General features: G+C 41.1%; 1 protein-coding gene across 5 annotated transcripts in view; it reads left to right on the top strand.

Annotated features, from left to right (window-relative positions):
- Nucleotides 1–23,118, top strand: part of adarb1b (adenosine deaminase RNA specific B1b) — a 111,446-nt gene extending 88,328 nt beyond the window's left edge. For 3 of the 5 annotated variants that reach the window (XM_023423145.2, XM_087178460.1, XM_023423143.2), the window contains 9 exons: nt 6,507–6,581; nt 9,636–10,561; nt 12,621–12,735; nt 13,515–13,683; nt 13,885–14,036; nt 14,707–14,875; nt 19,431–19,612; nt 21,447–21,625; nt 22,259–23,118. In XM_023423145.2, the coding sequence (XP_023278913.1) occupies nt 6,554–6,581; nt 9,636–10,561; nt 12,621–12,735; nt 13,515–13,683; nt 13,885–14,036; nt 14,707–14,875; nt 19,431–19,612; nt 21,447–21,625; nt 22,259–22,435 (2,097 nt within the window). In that variant the 5' untranslated portion in view covers nt 6,507–6,553 and the 3' untranslated portion in view covers nt 22,436–23,118. Of the gene's footprint in view, nt 1–6,506; nt 6,582–8,830; nt 10,562–12,620; nt 12,736–13,514; nt 13,684–13,884; nt 14,037–14,706; nt 14,876–19,430; nt 19,613–21,446; nt 21,626–22,258 lie in introns of all 5 variants that reach the window. The other 2 variants (XM_023423144.2, XM_087178459.1) reach the window with 1 other exon arrangement.
- The last annotated feature ends 1,719 nt before the right edge of the window (nt 23,119–24,837 follow it).

Genomic DNA, 24,837 nt, shown 5'->3' with positions numbered 1-24,837 from the left:
TTTGTCTATTAATATGCTGTTAATGTAGTCTGGGTGACAGTCGTAGATTTCCCTCACTGGGCCCAAGCATTAGGTGATGCCACTGACGCTTTATGCCGACACTGCAGACTGAAAAATTATGGGAGGCAAGAAGCGCTGAATGAATTTTATCCATCAAAAAGAAAGAAAAAAAGGAAAATGCAAGTTAGTTCAACTCAAGAACTGAATTAAAAGGCTCTGCCTGCATTTAAAAGCTGTGACTTTATGCAATCAAACCTTTTTGAAACGCTACCTTTTGATACTGTCAAATGGTACCATTTAATGTCCGACATGTAGTGTATTTGTAGCCTCTTCTTAAAACTAGTTTGTTTTCAATTACAGAGGACCCCGCATAGCAGGAGTGAAAGGTTAAAGACTGAAGTAAAAGTGAGGGAGATAAGTGCTTTCGAAGGCAAAGTGCCTTCCCATGTGTCTGTATAACAGCATGAAAGAGCAAACCTTTTACATGAGATGACACTAGAAATTTGAGTTTACAGTCTGACCAGTCAGAGGCTATCATCTTGTTGAAGGACCAGTTTGAATTCCATCAGAGGGACAATTGTCTTGTCATCATTGATACGAATTACAACTTTCACCTTCTATGACTTTTGGAGGTATTGCCTTCTTTAAAAATGCAGTGTCTTTTATAAATGTTTGTACTACAGAGTGGCCTGGGTCAGTGATATTATACAGGAAATAAAGACAAGTTTAAACATGAACTTTTCCTTTTCAGCATAGAAAATCAGCAGTGACAAGTGGTAGCTGTTCTGTCAAGTGAAACCATTTTGTTTTTTACCACTTGAGCCAAAAGCAAGATGGTGATGCAGTCATTACTGCCATGCTACAATTCCCACTGGGAATCGGGCAGGACTCAATGATGCCCTTCACACGTGTTACATCAGCTGGTAATTGCTTAAAATGGCATACAATGCAACAACTAAGGAAAATGGAGGCACAAATAAGAGGTGAAAGCTCAGGTGCAACAAAAATATAGATGCAAATGTACAAACCACACCGCTAATTTAATGTCATTTTAAAGACACGGTGTGTCGAACAATAAGAGGCAGCTCACAGAAACAACAGACACAAAAGTGGAAAAAGCTACAGTCAGGAGAAAATAGTACCACTACGCATGTTAGTCAAGGACATGAGCCAGAGTTAGCGACATAGTGTGTAAACAGGAGGATGACCCAGCACCGATACTACAGCAATCATTGTGGATAACAGGAGGAAAATCATACCAGAAAAAATGTCACATATTTTAGAACGAAGTGACTTATAAGAGCATGTTAGGGTAAACATTAGAACATACAAAAATGTTTTTTAAAATCTAGAATCGTTTAAAGCTATTTAATGTTATGAAAGCCAAAACTCCAGTGTACCAGAGGAAACTGACCTCATAAATTCCAGCTGACTGGCCACCGAATAAAAAGGCTAAGTGCAGAGACCACCTACAATCTAAAGAAATACAGGAGACACTCAGTTATTCAGAGGTGAGGGACGCTCTGTAAAAGCTACCCTCCTGGTAAAGGCAGATCCACGTCCCAAGTATTTTAAGAGCTGTCCCTTACAATTTGCAGTGAAAGGTCAGGTAGATAAAGCTACTACAGAGACCAGAAAAAGCAGGTAGACTAAAGCACAGTGAGCATCCTAAATAATTCCATTATGCCACAGAGACAGACACTAAGATAACATAGGGATTGTGAGTGACTTGGCAGTGAGGTAACAGGGAATGATATCTCCTGCCAGAAACAAGAGCCAGCACTACCTCATACAGCACATGATTTCAGAGGAGGTTGAGAATCAAAAGAAAAAAAAAAAAAAAAACAGGTTGACATTTGACATCAGGTCTGGATGGCTGTTCATGGTGATTCCAGAACTTTTATTCAAAATTTGATAAAAGATCTTCATGTTGTTGTTTACATGGACCATTTGCTGGAGACAGGCTGAATGTAACAGGAGCACTTAGAAAAGATGCAGTTCAAAGGAAAATGCTGGCCAGTATGCTAATGCATTCTACGTCTTTGTACCAATGGACCTTTCAACTCAATGTGTTTTTGCTTTGTGCACCATGACAGGTTACCTTTAAAGTTTGCTTAGAACTCGTAGCGTTTCCAGTTGCAGAGGGTGCTGCTAATGCGGTGCATGCCAAAATAGATTTTTTACATTTTCAATTTTTTTGAATTATTAAAGGTTAGCCCTTCATGCAAGCAAGATTATTTATTAAATTATTTATGCCTCTGGTTTTAAGGCTTGAAGGTGGTCTGAAATTATTTTGATGGCAAATCTGAGTTCCTACATGAGACTCAATAGGCAGTTTGTTTTGGACAGTCTGAACCCCACAGCCTGCCAAGGGCAGTCCTTTCCATCGCCTTCTGTTTTAGAGGAGATAATGATTCTCTTTTACTTGGAATAGGATTGCATTTTCTATCTCTCTTGTCCTCTATTCTTCCCTCACCTTTACCTTTCCATCCCTCGCCCCACCCCGCCCCCATCCCACCTCCTCTCGTCAGTCAGCCGCTGCTGGTGCTCCCTCCACGGTGGCGATGCTCTATCGCTCCGTCACAGCGCAAGCGAGGGATGAGAGACAAATCAAAACCACCTTATTTCCCCTCAGTCCCTCTCACTATGCCAGATTGAATTTGAGGTTTTTCATCTTATTTCTCATCTTTCTCTTTTCCCTGCCTCCCTTGGCGTCCACTCAAAATTACCTGGAACCAAGCCGTCTCACAACTTGATGACGCAGTATCGTTTATGCATGTGGAGGGAGATAGTAGCGGCCCTCACTGTTTATTCTTTTGACTCACTTTAAATCCTCTGCATCAGTTTTGTGTGCTCCAAAATGGTCAATACCAAAATCTATCAAGGATCCTGCCTTCCCTTCACCAGTGTCTTTCATGCATGCAAATGTCCAAGTTAGTTTAACAGGCTTTAATGTTTAAGAAAAATGTCTGATCTTTAAAGGAAATGCTGGAGCACCATCAAAAAACATCTCACATTTTTGGGTAATTTTACTGGCTCATGGATTGAAAGTGTTATATACCCCCCTCCATCAAATTTGGTTGATTGCACGGTATATTCTGAGCTAACACATCGGTAGTAAACATTAGGTTGATATCAGTCTTTCATATTCAAATTGCATAGCCACCATATGGCTCCAACCAATACACAAAAAATCGGCTGTAGAAGTTGTAGTGACACAATTTCGTCTGTAACGACAGAAGTAGCATACAAACTGTGGTGCCAAAAAGTAATTTATCATTTTAGTCATTTTAACACAGTAGTGAATATTTTTGATGATCGTCTTGCAAATCTTACAATAGGGGGGATCAGGACCGTATTAGAGAAAATGTTTCTGCCTTTTAGCCCTAATAGGTTTTTCTATAGGCAATATGTATTTCATTTTCTTTTATTATCCATCAGACAACTTGATACGCACTTGGCTAAACTTGACCTGGACTGTCCTAATAATCATGATCAGACATGATGATCATAATCATCACCTCAGTGATGTTCTCATTGACTCTTGTGTATTTTAACATTATAAAATGGTTTTTAATAGAAAATGAATCTCACTCAACACAAAAGTATAAGCTTTCATTAATGTAGCAGAATGCAGGGACCTTTTTTTTTTCCTTTCTTTTTTTTGCCAAGGCAGTGCCCTTTAGTACGGCAAAAGCATTAACTTCTAGATGTCAGTGAGCACACATCCTCAAGCACGTACACACATACACTCACTTTATTATTTCTCTGTGGGACTCTACCCACTGACTCCGCCTGATTTCAAGAATACTTACAGATTTATGATCAAGGCTCATCTGAAAATAAAAACTCACATGTACTTTTGCATTGCGTGCTCATTACACTACACATCAGTGTGTGTTAAGGGACTTAGACATAGAAGAAGTATGTAAACAAAGCCACTGCCATGTTGTTTTGGTTATATTTGGTTTTATATTTAGATCTATTGATTTTAATTCAGTTATTTACAATTGATCAATCCCAATGATTAAAAGTTAAAAGTCTGGGAACGTAAAATCACGCTGCATCGTGCACTGCAGAAGTAACAGCTTGTAAGTAACTGGTCTTGCGTGTGGATGTGGTTCTGAGTTGCTGGATGAGTGTGTGGGGGGCTGGGGGCACCTGGCTCTGCTACCTGAGAAAAATTACTCTCATCTTCCACTCTGTTGGACCTACTCCCACCCCATCCTCCCCTCACCCCACCTTTTCATTTTCAATTATGGGTTGGAATATGAATCTTTAATAGGGTGATAATTGTGCTAGCATATTTGCTGTCACCCACCATTAGCCTAGATTAATTTGCCCATTTAGTTTAGCTTAAGAAAGTGTCTGGCTGAGGAATGGGGGCACTGATGGAAGGCGGGTAGAGAGAGAGAAGAATCAGCACAATCTGTTCTATATCATAATGCCATCTTTCTCCTGCTCCTCTGTCTCTTTGTGCCGTCTGCCTCTCTGCCTTCTCCCTCTTCTCTGCTTTAACTCTCTCTCTCTCTCTCTCTCTTTGTCTCTCTCTCATCTAACTTACTCTGTTAGTCTGTTTCATCAGTATGCACTCATCTGCGCTGCTCTTAGCAATATTTTTTGTCACGCTACGACTTCTCAAGTGGTTGGTGGGGAGTCATGCAGTCGAAACTTTCTTAGAACTATTAATTCTGTCGTTAGCAGTATGCTAAGAGCCAGTGGTGTAACTTTTCCAAGCACGACCCTTTTCTCAAAGGATACTGCATATGTGAGCTACTGCATGTGTGGGAAAAAGTTGTATAAAGCCTTCTGTGGCTCCAGAAGGAGCTGCGTGTTGATAAATTGCCTCAACCGACATTATTTGAGTCAGCGTCAGTTGGGTATGAAGACTAAAAGTTTAAAAACTGTGGGCGTGTGCAGTGAGAGCGAAGCGAACATACCAGACCTCTGTAGCTCGCTCTCCAGCTCTGCTTGAACCAAAGCTTCAGTTTGAAGCTACATTAGCTGCTAACAGCATAACAGACCAGAATCTCCTCTTAACAGTCGAGTTGTGTTGTAGGTAATGTAGTTACCAGGGATCTTAAACAGGTTTTGAATTATATTATGTTTGATGCTGTGATGAAGTTTTGTAGATTGCACATTAAAAAAAAACACAGAGAAATATCACCCAAATCTTTGAGTTCATTGTTTTGGTTTGAAGCTCGTGACTTTACAGTTTCGGTTCAGTCTCACTGTCCCTATGAGCCATGTTTTCACCTGCAGCAAGGAGGGAACTGATGTTAGGCTAACTGCAAAACACCAAAGAGCAAACAGACAAAGTTAGCCACTAGCTAGTGATCATAGTAGGTCATAGTAGAGAATTTAGCCATTGAAGAAATTGACGGAGACCAGATAAGGTGGTAAAAGGAAAGTGAACACTGGACTTAAATTCGTCAAGTGGCCCAATTGTGAATGTAAAAGCCTGCAGTTATATAGCACTTCTTTAGTCTTATTGACCACTCAAAGCACTTGACACTACAAGCCACATTCATACAGCACTTTGTTCTACACATTTAGTGCTTTTCTACCACATGCACACATTCACAAACCAATGTTATTTGGGGTTCAGTATCTTGCGCACGGACACTTTGACATCTTGACAGGAAAAAACAGGAATTTAACTGCTGACATTCCGATTAGTGGATGACCAGCCGCCCCACAGTTGCGCCACATGTGCTGTTTGTGGGAACTGTTTCCACAACTTTATAAAGCAATGCTTTAAATTCAGTCCTGACTTGGTTTTGACCTCCTGGATTTCCAGGAGAGAGATGACCAAAATAACATTCCTATCCTCCAGACATTGTTGGCTAATACCTTGCCACTGACCAAAGTTTCAGGAAGGATGGAAAAAATGCTGCTTGCTAGATGTTTGGTTTAGTTAATGATCCACTCATTTGCTGCTTTTGATTCACCCATATAAAATGGCAAAACAGAGCCAGCTGGAAGTTGCTGAACATGGAAAAAATCTTAAGTAACCTGAGAGCTGGTTGTTCATTGTCAGTGTAATTGGCTGAATTAGCCAACATTTCAGATTGCAGGAAATCATTTCATTCAATGTTAGCGTGAGAAATATCGCCTAATGGAGCTTTAATCGCTCTCTCCACCTTGGGATAAGTCATGTGTGTAGGTGTGTGTGGCAGCGGAGTGACTTGGCCGTGTCACTAGCTGTATATCTCAGTGGGAAATGAGGTCTAATCGGAGGGATATTAAAGTCACAATAGACTGCTCCTGCTATTAAGGCCTGTCATCCCAGGCCTCCTCTCTCACCTTGATATCTCTCAGTCTCTGAATATTTATATGCCTACACCACAGGCTATTCACACAGCACAATGTGTGCATGTTTTTTGTGTGAATGCATGCCAGAGCATCAAGCAAGAAATTTATCATCACTGTAGCCACTCAAGGTTTTGGAATGTGTTCATGTGCATGTGTGTCGATTATGCACCTATGTGTCCTCTGATGCCCAGGTGCAGTGGGGGCGAGGCTGCTCTCAGGTCAGAACAAACCCGTCACTATGGATGTGGATGAGGAGGAGAATATGAGTGAGTCAACTCTGATTTTTCTCATTTGTTTTGATAAATGTCTGCCTGTATTTTGGTTTCCCTCCTTTTTGTCCGCCCGCATGTCTTTCCTTGTATGTCCTGTCTTTCTCTGATGTGTAATCAGTGTGAACATATTTTGCCCACTTACACTATGTATACGTTAATATAGTGCTTAGCCCACAATTTATAAAACATGCAATACAACACTAATCACACTAAATCCAAATGAAACTTGTACATATAAAAAAGACAAAAAAATACTGTTCATAATTGTCATGTTGTTAATTGTATTCTCATGTAGTTTTCCCTCCATTGGCGTGATGTTAACTATCATTTGTCCTTACCTGAACCAACACACAAAGTAGTTCATACACACACAAAAATACACACCGCTGATGTTACCAAAACTTTTTAGGGAAGAACTAATCATTACATCTGAGACGCTTCAGGTCATATTACAGATTCCTTCTATCTCCATTTCTCTCCTTAGAAAATCCTCTCCACTCCAACATATTGAACTTTAATTAGACATTTTGGTTTGAACTCAGTATGTGAGCCTCAGAAGGCACGGAAAGACATGATTGAATGTGTTTCTCTTCACCTTAACAATTTTGAACTCACATTCAAAGGTAGCTGTCATCCCAGCAGCGCCCTAACCTGTGATCCAAATGAACAGTTCTTATTGTAGTGTCATAGTCGGTGTTTTTGCGCTCCGAGGAGAGGCATGTTGTTATGTGTTAAGTCAGATAACCAGAGTTGCAAAAGACTCTTTGTTGTGTTTCACAGGCGGCCTTTTTCTCACATTTTTACTGGCAGTCAAAAGATATATTTGAAGATAAAACACAGTCCAAGCTCACACAGACCTGTTTCTTTAATACCAAGGGAACACCAGAGGAAAACATTAAAGCATTTTTAACTTTTATGTGACAACCTTAGCAGCTCTTGAAACTCTTTAATCACATGAATCATCCTGAATCAAAAGCCCAACAAACAAGTTACATTTAAAATAAAGTTGTTTTTGTCTGTATGATTTGGTTCATGCAACCCCCACAGGGAATTTTAGCACTGAAAGATTCAAGCATATGGGATTTTTGTTTTCTTTGCATTACGAATGGATGCTGATTACACAAGGGCTGTCATGATGATGCCTACAACTGCATGTGTTTACCATAATTCGGTGCATGGTGTCATGGCTGTTGCTCTAGGGCTTTTGTCCTCAGATCTGGTCTCAGGTTCTGGAGTATTATTGGATGTCAGTCATCCTGAAAAAAGTAAATCATGATAAATATTTGAACGGAGAAAGGGAGCTCCAGTTTTTTCTGTGTGCCATTATATTCACTGTATTTGCCTGTGCAGCATGCTAAAATTTTCATTGTGTCAAAGTTTTTTTTTTTTGATTGGCAAATTGGTCACTATATCCCGCAAATATAACTGTTTAAGGAAATCACAAGCTAAACGTGTGTATTTAAGTATGTTATGCATTAAATTTAATGGAAATCCCCAAATTTACTGTAGCTAAATGTTCTATACATTCTATCCTATGCAGAGAAGAATAATGAGCTACAGTACTACATGCTGTATATTTAAAAGTGCAAGTCCTTTTTAAACTTTTGACCAAGACCCTTTTCTACTACAGCTAAAATTACTCAGCTAATGCTACAGTATCTGCGATGGCTAAAGGTCATTGACTGTTCAATTCACAAATTTCACCTATCACCATTCTGATAGGAGATAATTCCTCTTGGCTACTGCTGTGCACAGTAACACTGTCCCCCCTTTCCCTTGTCATTACGTTTATTTGCAAAACCCCACAACTATTTGCAGAGTGCATGCACACACCAAAGATACGCATGTTTTCAGAGCTCATAAACTGAAGAATATGCATTTCGTGTTCTTGATTGTAGGAAGAAGTGGTTTTTTGTTTTGTTTTGCCTTGAGACATGTCAGTTGTAGTATGCAGATGGTAACAGCATGCCAGTACATATTGCAACTAAAAACACTGTGTTCTCTGACAAGCTCCACGGGGGGGAATCTCAGAGGCACAGGGTCTTATGAATGGCACCTCATTAGAAACGGTTCTTGAATTCCGATTTTCCTCATTTTAAATATGACAGTCATTCTTTTCAAAAATGGCTAAACAGCATTTTAACCTTCCACCGTGTCACCAGTCAAGCCTTTAGGATCCTGCAGTAGGTGGAGTCTTCTCCTCCTGCCTCTTTGATGTGTTCTCCTGTTTGCCTGGTCCTCAGCTCCTCCCCCCTGCACTCCTCCCCTGCACTCCCTCAACCCAACCTACAATCCCACTCATGCACACTGCGGCCTCTCTTTCTCCTGAGTACCGCAAGGAGTAACCTATCAAGCCTTTGCTGAAGGATGTTATAAATGAAAATTTTTGCCAATATTCCATCCACTTTGCTAACTGGATTCAGTGATATGTGTTCCCCTTGTACAGTATATTTCAGAACCTGCAGTTTAAAGGCAAACACTAGAAATGTACCTAATTTCTCTGTAGGCACTCAAGAGATTAAAAATTGATAGAGTGGATGAGGAAAAGCTCTGTGTGCGTGTGTGTTTGTGTGTCTTTGTTGAGTGTTGATATGCGTGCTCGTATTCGTGTGCATTTGTGTTTGAGACCCATAACACTGTGCAACCTGAAAAGTGTACAGTAGTGGTGTTTCTTGAAAATATATTTCTCCTACTTCACCCTGACTATTAGAGTAATAAGCTACATAATTACAACTTTAATTATGGAGATACGTTAAGAGTTTAATTTCAAAATTAAAAACCATTGTACCAAAAAAATGGAAGTGCTTTGAATGTTGGACAAGGTACACTTCTGAGAGTGCACCATAGATGATATTCTACTATTTGCAGTAATATCAGTAGACTATAGGTCAAGATGATCAATGAAATTAAAAGCCAATTTCTCTTGCTGTGATAAAGGAACACAAATCATTGGTTCAGTTCCAAAGAGTGATAAAGGAATCTATAAATTTTGCATTTACAAGATCCTGCAACGAAGGCGTTGTAAGTTACTCTTTCTGGGCACCGCAGGTTCGAGCAGCACCGACGTTAAGGAAAACCGAAACCTGGACAACGTGTCCTGCAAAGACGGGCTGGGAGTGGCTGAACAGCTCCCCAATGGAAGCGGCCTGGGCAGTCGAAAGCGCCCCCTAGAGGAGGGGAACAATGGTCACACACACTCCAAGTTCCGGGCCAAGAAGCGCAAGAAAACCCCAGGGCCAGTCCTGCCCAAGAACGCTCTGATGCAGCTGAACGAAATCAAACCGGGTCTACAGTACAAACTGCTGTCTCAGACAGGGCCAGTCCATGCACCGGTTTTTGTCATGACTGTGGAGGTCAATGGACAGATGTTTGAGGGCATGGGCCCAACAAAGAAGAAGGCTAAACTGAATGCAGCTGAGAAAGCTCTGCGCTCCTTCGTCCAGTTCCCCAATGCCTCTGAGGCACACCTGGCCATGGGTCGAACACTGACAGTGAACACAGACTTCACATCTGACCAAGCTGACTTTCCAGATATGCTCTTCAACGGCTTTGAGACACCAGCCGCACCTGAAGAATCCTTCTATCTCGGCTCCAATGGTAGCAGCTCCTTAAACTCACTAGGGGAGTACCCACTGCCCACGCCACCTGGCAGCAACCTTGTCCAGGCCCCATTGCCCCCTCCATCGGCATTCAACTCGCCCTCCAGTGGCAAAAACCCAGTCATGATCCTCAATGAGCTCAGGCCAGGCCTCAAATATGACTTTGTCTCAGAGAGCGGGGAGAGTCATGCCAAGAATTTTGTGATGTCAGTAACGGTGGATGCACAGACGTTTGAAGGCTCAGGGCGCAACAAGAAGCTGGCTAAAGCCCGGGCAGCGCAAGCCGCTCTCTCAGCTCTCTTCAACATGCAGCTAGACCAGACACCATCCCGGCAACCCATACCACGAGAGGGTTTGCAGCTTCACCTACCCCAGGTAAGATACTACTACTCATAAACACTCCAGGTCCGTGGCGTACCCCCATTGGTATCCTGAAGGATATTGAAGTAGGACAGTAAGAATATACAAAGCAATATTTCATTTGGCTATGTGTTAAATAATAACATAATATTTAAATATGCTTTGGTCAATGAATTTGTAGTTACAATGCAAGCCTTATTGAAGATATTTCAGGAGTCAATATAGGACACAGATGAGCTCAGTTTCTGTCAGTCACTAGACGTAAGCAGATCCAGTGATCCCAGATCTACTGTCTTTATCATCTTGCTTTTGAGTAGAGACATATCAAACACATCATTGCCAGTTATCAAATTCTGTCTTCACAAAAGCTGCCAATGGAACATTTACTCAGCCTTGTCAATCAGCACTGGACTTGAAACACTAATTAAAATTTAAAAGATTAAATCACAAAGACTGAAACAGGTTTTGCAAGCGGGTGAAACATTAAAGCCCTTAAAGATAAGGTTTTTCAGACACTACACATTGGATCCAGATAACCATGATGCCAGTACCTGGTCCATATCTTATTTCTCCTCAGGTCACGCTAATTGTTGTACTTGGTAAGGCACGAACCTCAGATGAATTACACCCTTCTCCCTAATGAGTAACACTCATTAGGGAAAATGATTGTTTTTATGCCATCGTAAGCTCTGATGGAAGATTTGTGCACAACTAAACAGCAAATGGAAACAGGACCTGTCTTTTGCTCCAGATCCACTACAAACCCCTCCACCTGTCAAACTCTGCTGTTCTAGTAGGTTATCATTAACATCTCATTCAAACCGGGTTTGCAAGGACCAAAGGCTGGTGGTCACTTTAGATGCCACTGTAGTGGTGACTGTCAGAGCCTCAGTGTGTGAGGAGAGATAACACGGTCAGCAAAGCTAATCAGCCCGACACACTGTCCACAGTCCCCTCTTCAAAGCCTTTTTTTTTTTTCTTTCTGTTCCCTCTCTCTCCAATTGTCAACTGATTTATTCGACAAGCATCCCATTTTAACGACAGCAACCCCACTAATTGCTGTATTAATTCTCTGTCGCCTGGTGTTTAATTTCTACAGCCCGTTTCCATCGGGGAAGGCACTAATGGGGAAAAATGGTTGGATTCCAGTGCAGTTGCAAAAAACTTTGTTAACTTTGTTAAAACTTATTTTTGTTGCATGGTTTAAATTGTTTTTTTTTGTTTTTTTATTATAGCTTAAAACATAAAATCCATCAAAAACCTTGTGTAGCTTCAGAAATACCTAGGCATGCAATCTTTTATTCATTCCTGGCGGGAACATTTTCCAGACATATATGTTTTTTTATCCAAAAGCAAGTGATCTGTACTGTCACTTTTTTTGCACCCCTAGAGATTAACATTCATTTCTACACCATAGACGACCTTGGCATTCAAAAGTCAAATGATCTGGCTACGAGTGGGTGACTCAGAAGTAGCAGGGAAGTAATATTGGACTAACCTCTTTAATTAGTGGTCATCCAGCCGTCATCTCTCTTCTTGGTTGTCGTCATTTTCCATCACATTAGCAAAGGATAAAGAGCCAGCATGAAGAGCTGGCTGTACAAGAAGAAAAGATGTGATAAGTTCAGTCGAGGTTCCGCAAGAGTTTGAACTGTGATTTTAAATTATGTGAGAAGTCGACAAACACTTTGTTCACAGCTGTTTCTTTGGTTTACTTGTTTGGTTTTTGCTTTTTGTGATTCACTGTCAGGAGGGAGATGGTAAATTATAACTGTCATGCCAAACTCAAACAGCGTTGCTTGAGAGACGGTTAGGTATACCTCAGGGGGTCAACCCAGTTTCACTTGTTGCTGTTTCAACGCTCTGACTCTTGTTTGGAGCTGAATGCGAACACTGTGACAGGTACATGGTGCTCTAAGGGAGGATAACATCAGATGTGCTTTGTAAGCTGACATATCTGACACAGGCTCGTGCTTGTGTGGCTGTTTGCGTGCATGCGTGTGTGTGTGTGTGTGTGTGTGTGTGTGTGTGTGTGTGTCTGCGCTCGTGTCTATCTGTGTGTATGTGATTCCAGGTTCTGGCTGATGCCGTCTCTCGCCTGGTGGTGGATAAGTTCAGTGAGCTGACAGACAACTTCACCTCCCCCCATGCACGACGGAAAGTCCTAGCAGGGGTCGTCATGACAACAGGTAGATTTTAAGGGGAAGAGATGGTTTGTGTTTTTATGCTTAGAGAATACACTGTCAGTCAATTTTTAAGTGTTCCAGGTTTCAAGCCCTGAAAGCAGATGACAGTATTCATGGTTGAGAGCCAGTGTGTTCAGTCTAATAATCTGTTCTGAGTAATGTGTATATACATATTTTGCACCATCTGCAATAACCTTAATGCCTTGAACACTTACAGTTTTGTTTTCAGTACATTTATCAAGTGCTGTAGTTAGCTGTCGCTGTAAATTTGAGATACTTTATTATTTTACCATTTTATTCTTCTAATCCACTAGTTAAAAATTTTACATGCAAAACATATGATGAACAAATGAACAAATATGACACATAATTTTTTTTTTTTTTTAAACTACCTGCCGGTAAATAAAATTTGCTTCACCTCAACTAACTAGACATTGAAATGCCTAAAATGGATAATTTGTAGTGAAGAACCTACAGAGAACTTGTTTGTGGTGAGTTTCAGCTTATTGTTTCACTGTTCAGCCACAGTACTCCACCTGCTCAGCACCATACAGCAGACAGACAAAGTAAACCACTAGCTGAGTCAGATATTTCAATCCTTTTGTCAACTTTAAGGTCATCATGTTTTTGCAACAGGAACAACTTTCCAACCAGGTTGCAAATTATTCCAGTCTGACCTCTCAAGGCAGACTTTAGGCCACATGTACAGCATGTACTTTTAGGGTTTGCATCCATTGACTAATATGCCGCCCCCCCCCCCCCCCCCCCCCCCCCCCCAACAGGGACAGATGTTAAGGAAGCACAGGTCATTTGTGTCTCCACGGGAACCAAATGCATCAACGGTGAGTACATGAGTGACCGTGGCCTGGCGCTCAATGACTGCCACGCTGAGATAATCGCCCGGCGCTCGCTCATCAGGTACCTCTACACTCAGCTGGAGTTTTTCCTCAGGTCAGTAGACAGTGTAAAATTTATTTTCTATAAGCAAAGTACAGTGTTTTGCCTGTGGCGTTTTGTTGTGTTGTTGTATTGATAATTTAATTAATTTTAAGCCCAGTTAAATGAGCTACAATAAAAAAAATAAAAAGTAAACATACTTTCATTGCTGTTTGTCAGCCACTTATTGAAAATGCCATTTGTCTGTTGTCATAGCAACACTAAGGAGGACCACCAGAAGTCGATATTCATGCACTGTGACAAGGGGGGCTACAGGTTAAGGGACAACGTTCAGTTCCACCTCTACATCAGCACCTCGCCCTGCGGAGACGCCAGGATCTTCTCCCCACACGAGGCCGGAGTGGAAGGTTCGCATCGATCGCAGAGCATCCTCCTCTCTCCCCCTCTCCTCAGCCAACATGTTATTAACTTGGTCTCGTCTTAGTACGGAATTCAGCTACTGCAAGTTTATTTTATTTAATTAAATTTGTAGGTTTTCCTCTTATGCTTGGTTTCATTTAATTAGAATTTTATTCCAATGTCCAAATACACATAAGAGGCACATTTAAACAAGGCTACAGTAATTAGAGCTTTTTGTCATTCTCTGTCTGTCTCTATCAGTCTTTCTCCCGCCCAGCCCACCCACACCGTCTGTCTGATTAACCTCCCTCTTACTCTTGTCAGACTGTTTTCCGTTACACATGGCAGACTGAATAGAAAACAGCCACATTCAATTAGTCACTGAATTGATGGCGCCTGCTGGTGAAACAGCAGAAAACATTGATAACATAATAAAAATAATAAGTCATTCTTGTGTGGAAGCTATTTTTTTTTGTTTTCTTTTCTTGTAATCTGTTTTCTGATGTTGAGGAGATTTCTTTTACATGTTTACATATTGATAGGGAGGTGTTAGTACTATATGTCAAACAGTTTCATAAACCGACCATTAGTCTGAAAGGTTGTCTGAACACAGAGAGCTAGTCAGTGTTTTATGCGTGTCTCTTCCTTATGTCTCTGTTACTGTGTTGTCTCACTCAGACCAAGGAGACAGACATCCTAACCGGAAAGCTCGGGGCCAGCTAAGGACCAAAATTGAGTCAGGGGAGGGCACCATCCCCGTGAGGTCCAGTAACACAATCCAGACCTGGGACGGGGTGCTGCAAGGAGAGAGGTTACTCACAATGTCCTGCAGTGACAAGATCGCAAGGTAATTTGGTTCAGATAACAACCCTTACTTGTAATGGTATTGTTATATATGTTTGTATGTGCTAAATATGAAGCCCATTAGCTTATCTTAGCTTGGCATAAAGACTTGAAATAGGTGGAGACACCTCACCTGGCTCTGTTCATAGGTTAAAAAACAAAAAATGACCCACCAGCATCTCTAAAGCTCAGTAATTTATTGTTTAGTATTTGTTTAATCTGCATAAAAATTGGTAACTCTTAATTAATATTAGCCAAAATGTTGAACTATTTCTTCAAGCAGAACGCACATTTTGCTTCATCTGCAACAACTAAATGTGTTTGATTCTCATGGTGTAACCTGCTGGGTATCTGCAGGTCTGGAAATGCCTTAACAAGCACTCAAAACAAGGCTTAGTAAGTCAGAGGTTATGAATATTTTTCCTTCCTTCTTCTGCTGCTTTATCTGGCCCCAGGTCACATTAATTGATAAATTATATTATTAGAAACTATTATATACAGCTGGGAAGTACTGGCAAAAATGTCAATAGCAATGAATTAATGTACTTAAAAATAATAATAAATTATAGCAGGCTGAGAAACAACTTTTTTCCTCAAGCCATGGACAAGCTGCATTTATGTGTATAATGTCTATTTATTATGATGATTTTTATGACAATTTTACCTTTATTATTTATTTATGCCACTGGAAGGAGTGGAGTGGTTAATATGTGCCCCGATATGAAATGACAATAAAGTATCTATCTAAATTTTATTCATTATATTGCCAGCAGCCAATATAATGTCATTCAGTGACTGCTGTGACCACGAAAAATGTATTCAATTGTGGTTTTAGAAAGGTCTTAAATATAATTTTGCAGAAAACCTGAACTTTCTACCTAAACCATAATTAGCCAGGAACCATGCTATTCTTGTTATGTCGTACTGCAATGAAGTGCATTATTTCCTCGCTTTGTCATTTCAAGTTTATTTTCCTCAGGGAGTGTCAGGGACAGCTGAATTTATGGATACTCTGTCCCGGGGGCCATTTTTGCAGGCAGATCATAGCGTCTTTAGTCTCTGTCCATGTTCAAGGCAACACTGTGCCTCCCCTGTGATGAACGATAAAACTTCTCCATAACTCTTCTCACGAGCCCTTTTCCTTCTCCTTCTCTTCTTCCTCCTCGATCGCAATACCTTGCCTGAACGGTGATTGAAGGCGGAGTGTGTATTTGATGAGGGAGATGTCTGCCTTGTAGTGGGTGCTGTATGCACTGTGTGAGAGGTTTTGCACTTTCAGCGTGTCAGTGCTGCTACTAGTGATTCAAATTTTTTGTGGTTGTCCAAAATGGAGGGATCCAAGTCAGTAGAGGGCAAAATAGGTTGGAGACCGTACATGTAGTCATGTGGGTTTTTTTTTTTTTTTTTTTTTTTTCTGGTCAAGCTTTACCAGACAAGTTCAAACATGAAATATATTAAAGTTGACACTTTTACAGTTGATACAGAGCACCAGAAAATTAACCCTTCACAGTGAAGCTAATGGACTGCTATTATGAGTATCTCTGTCCTACTGTGAAAAACCATTATGCAAGGCTTCTCACTCTTTCACTCTTTCACTCACTTACTCACGTCATCTTAGGACACAGCCATTAGCCAAGTCAGATATATGTTGCTCATCTGCTTCTGTTCCTGTGTCAGTTATTGTAGGCTGCTATTTGATACAACTGACCGGGACACTTTGACTTTTGCTCTCTCCTTTAGATATTGTTTTCTCTCCTCTCATCTTCCTTTGATTACATGCTCAGCCGCGCATCTTCGGCAAGAACAAGCAGTCCTCCGCCTCGCGTCCGTTGTTCTCAGCTGTTTGAATGAGCAAACAGGCGAAGTTCTTGGCTTATTTCTCTCTGTTTGTCCTGTTTTCTCTTGTCGTTTTTTTTTTTTTTTTAACAGCTGATCACGTGGGACTTCTGAATTGTTCTGACCTTGTTCTTGTGTGTGTGTGAGCATGTGTGTGCGTGCGTGCGTGTGTGTGTGTGTATACTGTATGTGTGTAGATGCATAGAGCATGATATTGAATAAAATAACAACAAAGAAATACAGAGATGTTTGACGGGAATGAAATTGAATGCCTCTGAAAACATAACTCAAAATGTGTGCGCTTGCTTGTCTCTGGTTCTTTTATATACTGTGTGTGTCCTTCATAGTCTTTTCAGATATATTTCTGTAGCCGGGATGTGATGACAAAATTTGCAGGTGTGTGTGTGAGTGTGAGTGTGAGTGTGAGTGTGAGTGTGTGTGTGTGTGTGTGTGTGTGTGTGTGTGTGTGTTGTTTGTGCATGGCCCAAAATATTATGAAGCTGTTTGACTGTGCTCAGTGTGTGCTTTACTGCTCACAGCTATGAATTCAGATTTCATTTTGCCCTCCCTCAGCTTGACACACAATGCCACGCACTTGCTCACACACAGACCCACAGAGAATATTACATATGGAAACAATGGACCCTCTGTGTCGCCTGGGGACTTATAGTATGCTTGCATATTCCTCATTGTTCTGGATGCATTTTGGTAATTTCACACACTTTCAAACAGCCTCAAGTGAAAGGGAGAGTGAGAAGTGTGTATTTGATGAGGGAGCTGTCTGCTGTGTAGTGGGTATTGTTTACACTGTCGGTGTCTTCTTTTTTATCAATTTGTACCCTTCCCTAAAGGATAAAGGTTAGTGGTTATCAATGTTTTTCTCCTTATCAACCAATCCAACAAAAAGACCTAAACCAACGATGACCTGATTGTACTAACCACTACTACAGTAAACCAAAGCCTCACATATTTCATTCCTCTATGCCGTTGCTCCATCGTTGTCCAAAAACTAATAAAAACACATCAGTGAGCTACAGCGTTACACTGGACACGTTTATACAATACCATGTACATGGGCACTGTAATTTCAGCAAAAGGTTTATTCCTCCGCAGCAGAATACAGTCTCTAACAAATGTATTATTTTCACCAGTTTGAGTAATGTTTGCTAAAAACTACGTTATCCAGCTCTTTTAGGAAATGATTTAGCCGATTGATTACCAGATAGGACATTTTTGTGAAAATAATATATGAATCTTGATGTAAAATAAATCAGACATATTTATGCTGCTGAGATCTATGACTGTACATTTTAGTGTAGATCCAGATCACAATCTCTATCAGTCTGACATATAGGGTTGTTTGGCCTGGGTGGCGGTATAATCTCTCCTGAATGCCATTCTAGTTTACAAAATAAATGTATATATTCATGACCTGTTGTTGTGTGTAGGATTTAGTGGTGAGGTTGCTGCCAAGTGAATACCCCTCCCATCACCCCTCCCTTTCCAAGAGTGCAGGTGTATGTAAAAACGTAAAAGGCCCTCTCTAGAGCTAGTGTTCGGTTTGTCCAATCTGGGTTACTATAGAAACATGACGGTGCAACTTGGCGTCCTCTGTGGAAGATGACCTGCTCCCTAGGTAGATAAGGGCTCATTCTGAGCTACTGATGAAAACATAGTTATGTATATCATATTCCATTTCTGCCACTAGATCAACTTAAATCCTTCACACTGGTCATATAAAGATTTACATCTTAGGACTGTATGTGCTTGAGGCCGAACACCTGAAACAGGACAGGAAAAGATACAGAGAAGCTTGATGTTGGTTTTGGTCTTTTCATGGAATTTATTGACGACAACAAATATATAAAATAACACCAGCCTTATCCGTTAAATCATTCATCCCTTAAACTTTTGCTTTTTCTCGCTTTCTTTACTCGATCTGTCTCCATTCTGCTACCCCGCCCCCTTCCCACCCCTCTCTCTCGCCCCCTCCCTCCCCCACTGAGGTGGGCAGGCAATGCTTCACAGAGCATGTCAATGGGAAAATGACTGGGGAGAGATGGCTAATGACACAGCATAGAAATACACAGAAGTGTGTAGAAAATGAAACTGGATACCTTGGAATGTACACAACTGTAGGTTTGTGTGTGGTAGCGGGTCATATACTCATATATGTTGCTCATGCTGCTGAGTGTGTCCACTTCCAGTACACGGGTAACATATGATCATATTTCTATGTGTATTCGGTCTCTGAACCTTTCAGTTCTTATGAAACTTGTCATACGTAGTGTCTCCAGGACACTTTAAAAGCTGATCACTATCATTTCTACACGTCGTCTGCATTTTTGGTGAAGCATGTTGTCATGATTAATAAGAGAAGGAGTTGACACTTTCTAATAACTAGAATGAAAATGTAGTTTTCTACTGATTGTGGCAGCTTACGCAGGCAGTTGCTATGGAATCAAGGTATACATCATATAACTCATTTGAATGTAATTGATGTTTCCTTATATTTATGAATGTGAATTAAGAGTTGTAAGGTGAGCCAGGTTTGGTCTTATGTGACTATTTGATTATCTTCTGAAAAACTGATAGCGTCCCTGTTGAGTGAAGTTAGATCTGTTACAAATGGAAGTGCATTCTCAGGGGAAAGGTATCTGTCCAACAAATAGGCAACACTTCCAGTTTATCTAATGTCTGTGTTTTTTTTTTTCCCTCTGCAGGTGGAATGTGGTGGGCATCCAGGGCTCTTTGATGAGCTACTTCACAGAGCCAGTCTACTTCTCCAGCATCATCCTCGGCAGCCTTTACCACGCTGACCACCTCTCCCGGGCCATGTACCAGCGCATCGCAGATATCGAGGACCTACCACAGCAGTTCACCCTCAACAGGCCTTTACTCAGTGGTAAGAGTCCGCTTTGATGTGGAGCAGATGGGGAAACAAGAAAGAAAATCAGATAAGATTTCTGCTCTAACGTGCTGAATTTTTAACTTAACAAGAGAAGTTGAAGCAGTAGCATGATCGTGTTTCACATTCTCATGCTTTGAGGGGATCACTTTGTTATTATTTGATAATCAAACTCCAGATATCTAAATAGCAAAGAGGAGGATGGTAAGCCTAAGCAGTAAACATGTTTATCCTCCTCGCTGGTCAGTCCACAGCAGGAAGACCGTCATTGCTTTTCTCATGTTTGATATGAGCTGACATTTACCTTGTTCCTGGGGAATTTGAATAGCTTTATCATTTTGTGTAAATTTTCAGCATTGGCTTGACCTTTTTAAAAAGGCCATATAGATCAGGACTCCATTTTTTTTCTGACTTTCCATTTTTAGATAGCATTCAGTTTTTGTCTTCTGGTTGTTCAGAGTTTCCCTAATAGAAATGTTAGCTTTCCCACATCTTTTTGCACCAACCACATTTGGTTTCTCTTTCTGTCCCTTTCTTTTACCAAACAGTATTCACCCTACACTTGTTACAGACATTGACAACAGTAAAAATCATGAATCCTTGAGTTTCTGTTGCTCTCTCATGGCACATATGCACTTTTCCGTTACAACAACAACAACAGATTCATCCAATGAAATTATTAGTAATTTTGTTTCAGTAATTGAATCAATCCGAGATGTCAGACAGAAGTAGACAAAAGCAGGATTCTCATTTTGGCCAGCAACCGCTGATTTTATCTCCTCAAGTGACAGCTGGCACAGGCAAATTTTATCAGCTGTAGCTAGCGAGCTAATTAAGCTAATGTTTACTCTATGAGGTGATTGAAAACTCTGTCACAGCTGGTTTGTTTTAAATGAGAATCTTGTAAAAGGGGTCTAAATAAACAATTAAGGGCTACATTTGTTGTATTGTAAAAGGTTAGAAGCTAAAAGGCCGCATCCTCACTAACTGATATGTAACACCACCGTTAGCTGGGGTTGTGTTCCCGAAATACAATCAAGAGCAGGACAGAGCCTAAACTCTGATAGCATCCAGTTTAGATCATACGGGATGACATGAGGCGTCGTATCACGGAGCCTGGATATATATACGTGCAGCTCCCCCTCTGAGGTCGCTCTCTCTAAATGGCGGGGGTAAAGGAGATAATAGTAAGGGGTTATTAACCTTTTCCGCTTTAGAAAGTTTTTAGCTGTGAAGGGCTGTGGTGTTAGAGCACTGAGGATTTCATCCCCTTTAAATCATCTTCTGCCACAAGTGCTGTCAAATGGAACCAAGGAGCTTAATAGGCACACTCACACACACACATACACACACAGAGCAAGACACAGGGATTTATGGCATCCATATATCTCCCATTTATGCTAGAGATACAGTTGAGGCTGAAGTCCCATAACGTGCTGGAAGAGAGCGAGCTGGGTCCTCCTGGGTGGATGGTACTGTTTGTCTCCACTGAGCAACACAAAATAAATGACAAAAAGAAACAAAGTGCTGTTTCAAGATACTGGAGCTGTGGGAGTAGCTGTCATTGGAAGGAATAGGCTTCCATGTTTGGATACCTCATCCATTGTTTAAAACATCCATGCAGCGGGGGAGCAGTGGGTTTAGTTGCTGTGGGCCTCCCATGGTAACTTTAGAGGAAGGTAAAAGAAGATAATCATCTCATTACTGAACAATCCCTTCTCTCCAAACTTTCAGCGTCTGAAGGCTCTTGGCCTAATGTTGGGAAAAGATTCTTGCAACATGAACAGTTTCTCTTGATGTACTGCTTGACCCTGGGTGTTTCTGATTTCAGGTATAAGTAATGCAGAGGCCAGGCAGCCAGGCAAGGCACCAAACTTCAGTGTGAACTGGACGGTGGGCGACCAGGCCCTCGAGGTCATCAATGCAACCACAGGAAAGGACGACATGGGCCGAGCTTCACGTCTTTGCAAGCACGCCCTCTACAGCCGCTGGGTGCGCCTACACTCGAAGGTAAAGATACTGTGCTCAGTTGTTGTGAAGCATTTCGGTCCGTACCATGAAGAAGTCTGATACCAGGCCTTGTTCACTCGCCATGTGTGCTGCTTTTTGTTTCTGCAGTTTCGGCCACATTTTGCTGGTTCATCATCCGGTCACTTTTTGTTGAATCAGTCATCAAAAACAATTTAAGCATTTGCAGGTGCTACTGTGTGATCCAGCTGCAACACGTCAATCGTCCTGCGATGAGGTTATAGTGGATTTGATTCGTGTCATATTAAGCAGCTGGAAGCAAAAAATCTGACCTTGAAAAGCAGAATTGAAGAAAAATAGTTGAGTACTTCAGTGAGAGACTGTGGAGGTCAAGCAGTACATACATGAATTCCAGTAGTAGCATGATTGGTTCCCAGACCTACCTACAGAGATCTGATTGGTCAAATGGACTGAAACATCAACTACTGACACTGTGGGTATAAGTTAATACCTTGGAAAACTAACCTTAAAATTAGAGTGAGGAGAATCAGTCTTGCTGATTGAATTTATGCTGACGCTACAGAGCTGCAGTCAATATTAGCAGCTGCACAGTTGGGTGTATTTACTGTATATTAACTTTACTTGGTGACATGACTTTGTCTCTTTCCGTTTCAGCTGTCATCCATCTTGCGGATCAAGGTGCTGAAGCCCAGTTCCTACCATGAAGCCAAGCAGGCAGCGACAGAGTATCACTCTGCTAAGCAGGCGCTCATCAAGGCCTTCCACAAGGCCGGCCTGGGGGCGTGGGTCAAAAAGCCCATTGAGCAAGACCAGTTCACCCTCAGCTCCTGAGGGAGTCAAGGGACCAATGCATTCCTATACCCCCCACTCCTTCCCCCCTGACCCAGGCCTGAAAGCAAGACAGCCCCTTATTAACAGCCCGCCCACACAGACACTTACCTCCGTCCCATGTGTCGGCACGCACGTGCACTTTGTACTTGTGGAAATAAACGTGCGTAGTTTCACAAACCATCCATAGCTCGTCATTCTCATTCCTCAGAGGACCTCAGCCTCACCGTGTCTCCTCCTTTTTATTTTTATTTTTAATGGATGGTGTTTTTCATCTACTTGTTTTCTGTTTTAAAACTGGAATCCATGGTTTTTACACCAGTCAGTTGTTTATGTTTCCCAGAGAAATCATGTTTAACATGTGAAAGTTGAAATTATACAGTTTTTGTCTATTTTCTTGATCAGTGATTGTAGCCAGTTTAGGGTGAAATGTAGCCTAGAAACACAGGATCTTTGTCAAGTAAATCCAATGTGTATGGACCTAAAAAATATATATATACTTGCTAAAATTAACAACTATGACGAACTTTAATTTAAAGATGCATAAATCTTCAGGATGTAAATCTAGTACTGAAAAGAAAGAGAACATAAAATAGTTATAACATTTAATGTGTGTCATTTGGTCCGTTGCTTAGGTGAGACTACATGTTGTTAGCCCCTGTATTAAAGATGAAAATGTTACACAATATTGTCGCCCTGTTTGATTCACTGACTGGAAGGAATATACAGTACAGGCCAGGTGACACTGCAGTTTAGTGAACTTTTGTTTATTTTTAATGTCTTATTCATTCATTCATGCATATGTTCTGTAAGTTATTTTACGCCACTCTCATTTCATACTTGAACACTGGGGGGTCATGTTGACTCCTTCCCTCGCCTGGGTCTTGGGACAAGCTTTGGGAGGTGCTGCACGTTGTATTTTTTTCTTGATCTAAGCCATGGCTTTGCATGGGAACTGAACTGGGAGGCCTGCAGAGCAGAAAACATGCGGTGGAGAGCCCCGTGCATCCATCAGTGAATGATTTTGAATGAATGCCAGCATCTTCCTCCACAGGCAGCTTTGAATCTGTGTCTCTGTTTTCTAGATTTCTTGTGACTTATTGTTTGTTTGTTTTGGGGGGAGGGAACGGGACAGTTTTTTTTTTTTTTGTTTTTCTTAAGATTGGGCATTTGAGGATAGGGGATAACACTGCAGTGAAAATAGTGATAGTATAAACAGACCTCTCAGATCTTGTAACTATGTCACTTTGTGGAAGGGATCCATGATAGCCGTCAGTTGAACTATCCATAGGAGGCATGGTCTGTGTACTGTAGTGCCACGTACAGTACCGTATATGAAGTTACACTCACTAGATACCACATTATGCCAGTCTGTAGTGATTGTCTGAGATGCAAACATGTTGTAATCCCTCCACATAACTCTCTCTCTCTGGAAACACCTGGAGGAGCAGTGAAGTACCATGCAGTCCCTGTGTGAGCAGACTGAAAGTTGTATGCTAACACAGTACCTGATCAACTCTGCCAGTTGGTTACAACCAAATGTCTCACAGCGTGATGTCATTTTTCATCCTCCTCTCTTCTACTTCAGAAACACGTTAGTTGCGTAGCTCGAGAAGACCTTTGTGATTTGGTTCGACACCTGTACACCCTGAGTGCATCAATGTCCTCAATATTTTAAATGTGTTAATGAGGACCAGTTTCCACGTGAACCGCAGTCAATTCCTATTCCAAGCTGTAGGAAAATGTATGCGTGTGTGGGTGTGTGTGTGTGTGTGCATGTATGTGTGTGTGTATGTGTGTGCGCAATCTCTGTGTGCTCAGGCGTCTTTAAGCATACTCTGTGGAATCTTCACCAAAGATGATGATGTCCATGTGTGTTTCTGTCCCAGTGTTTTCCTTACAAAGATGTTTTTTTTAAATATATTTTACACTTTTTTTTTTCTTTTTTTTTTTTGGGATCAACATTTATTTGTTTTTTTTGTATATCCACTGACCAATGTACTTTTTGATTTGTACAAAAACAGTGTATTCAATCCAATATGGGGGAAATTGAATTGTCAGGCTTCTTTAGTGCATCTGTTGCTGTCGGTGGCCACGTGTATATTGTGTGACCTGCGATCATTATTGCTGCAATATAGTAGTTTTGTGTATATAAGGAACAACACAAATGACTAATTCTGTTCCTGTACAATCAATTCATCCCATTCTCTTGAAAACTGTTTTTAGATCTTTCCCTGTTTTCGGGATAGTGAAGATGTTCATGTTCCTAAGTAGGTATTAGTGGTTCTATGTGACTCACTGGGCACCATAAAGCATGGCACTAACACTGCCGGGGTTATTACAGGCTTCATCCCAATTGTAGCCACCCGTGTTTTAAAAAAAAAAAAAAAAATGATATGCATTGT

This window comes from Seriola lalandi, unplaced genomic scaffold, assembly GCF_002814215.2.
Source record: "Seriola lalandi dorsalis isolate HSWRI2012SDOR001 ecotype SW California unplaced genomic scaffold, Sedor1 jcf7180002054689, whole genome shotgun sequence".
Taxonomy (NCBI): Eukaryota; Metazoa; Chordata; class Actinopteri; order Carangiformes; family Carangidae; genus Seriola; species Seriola lalandi.
This window is presented reverse-complemented; position numbering and strand designations above follow the sequence as displayed.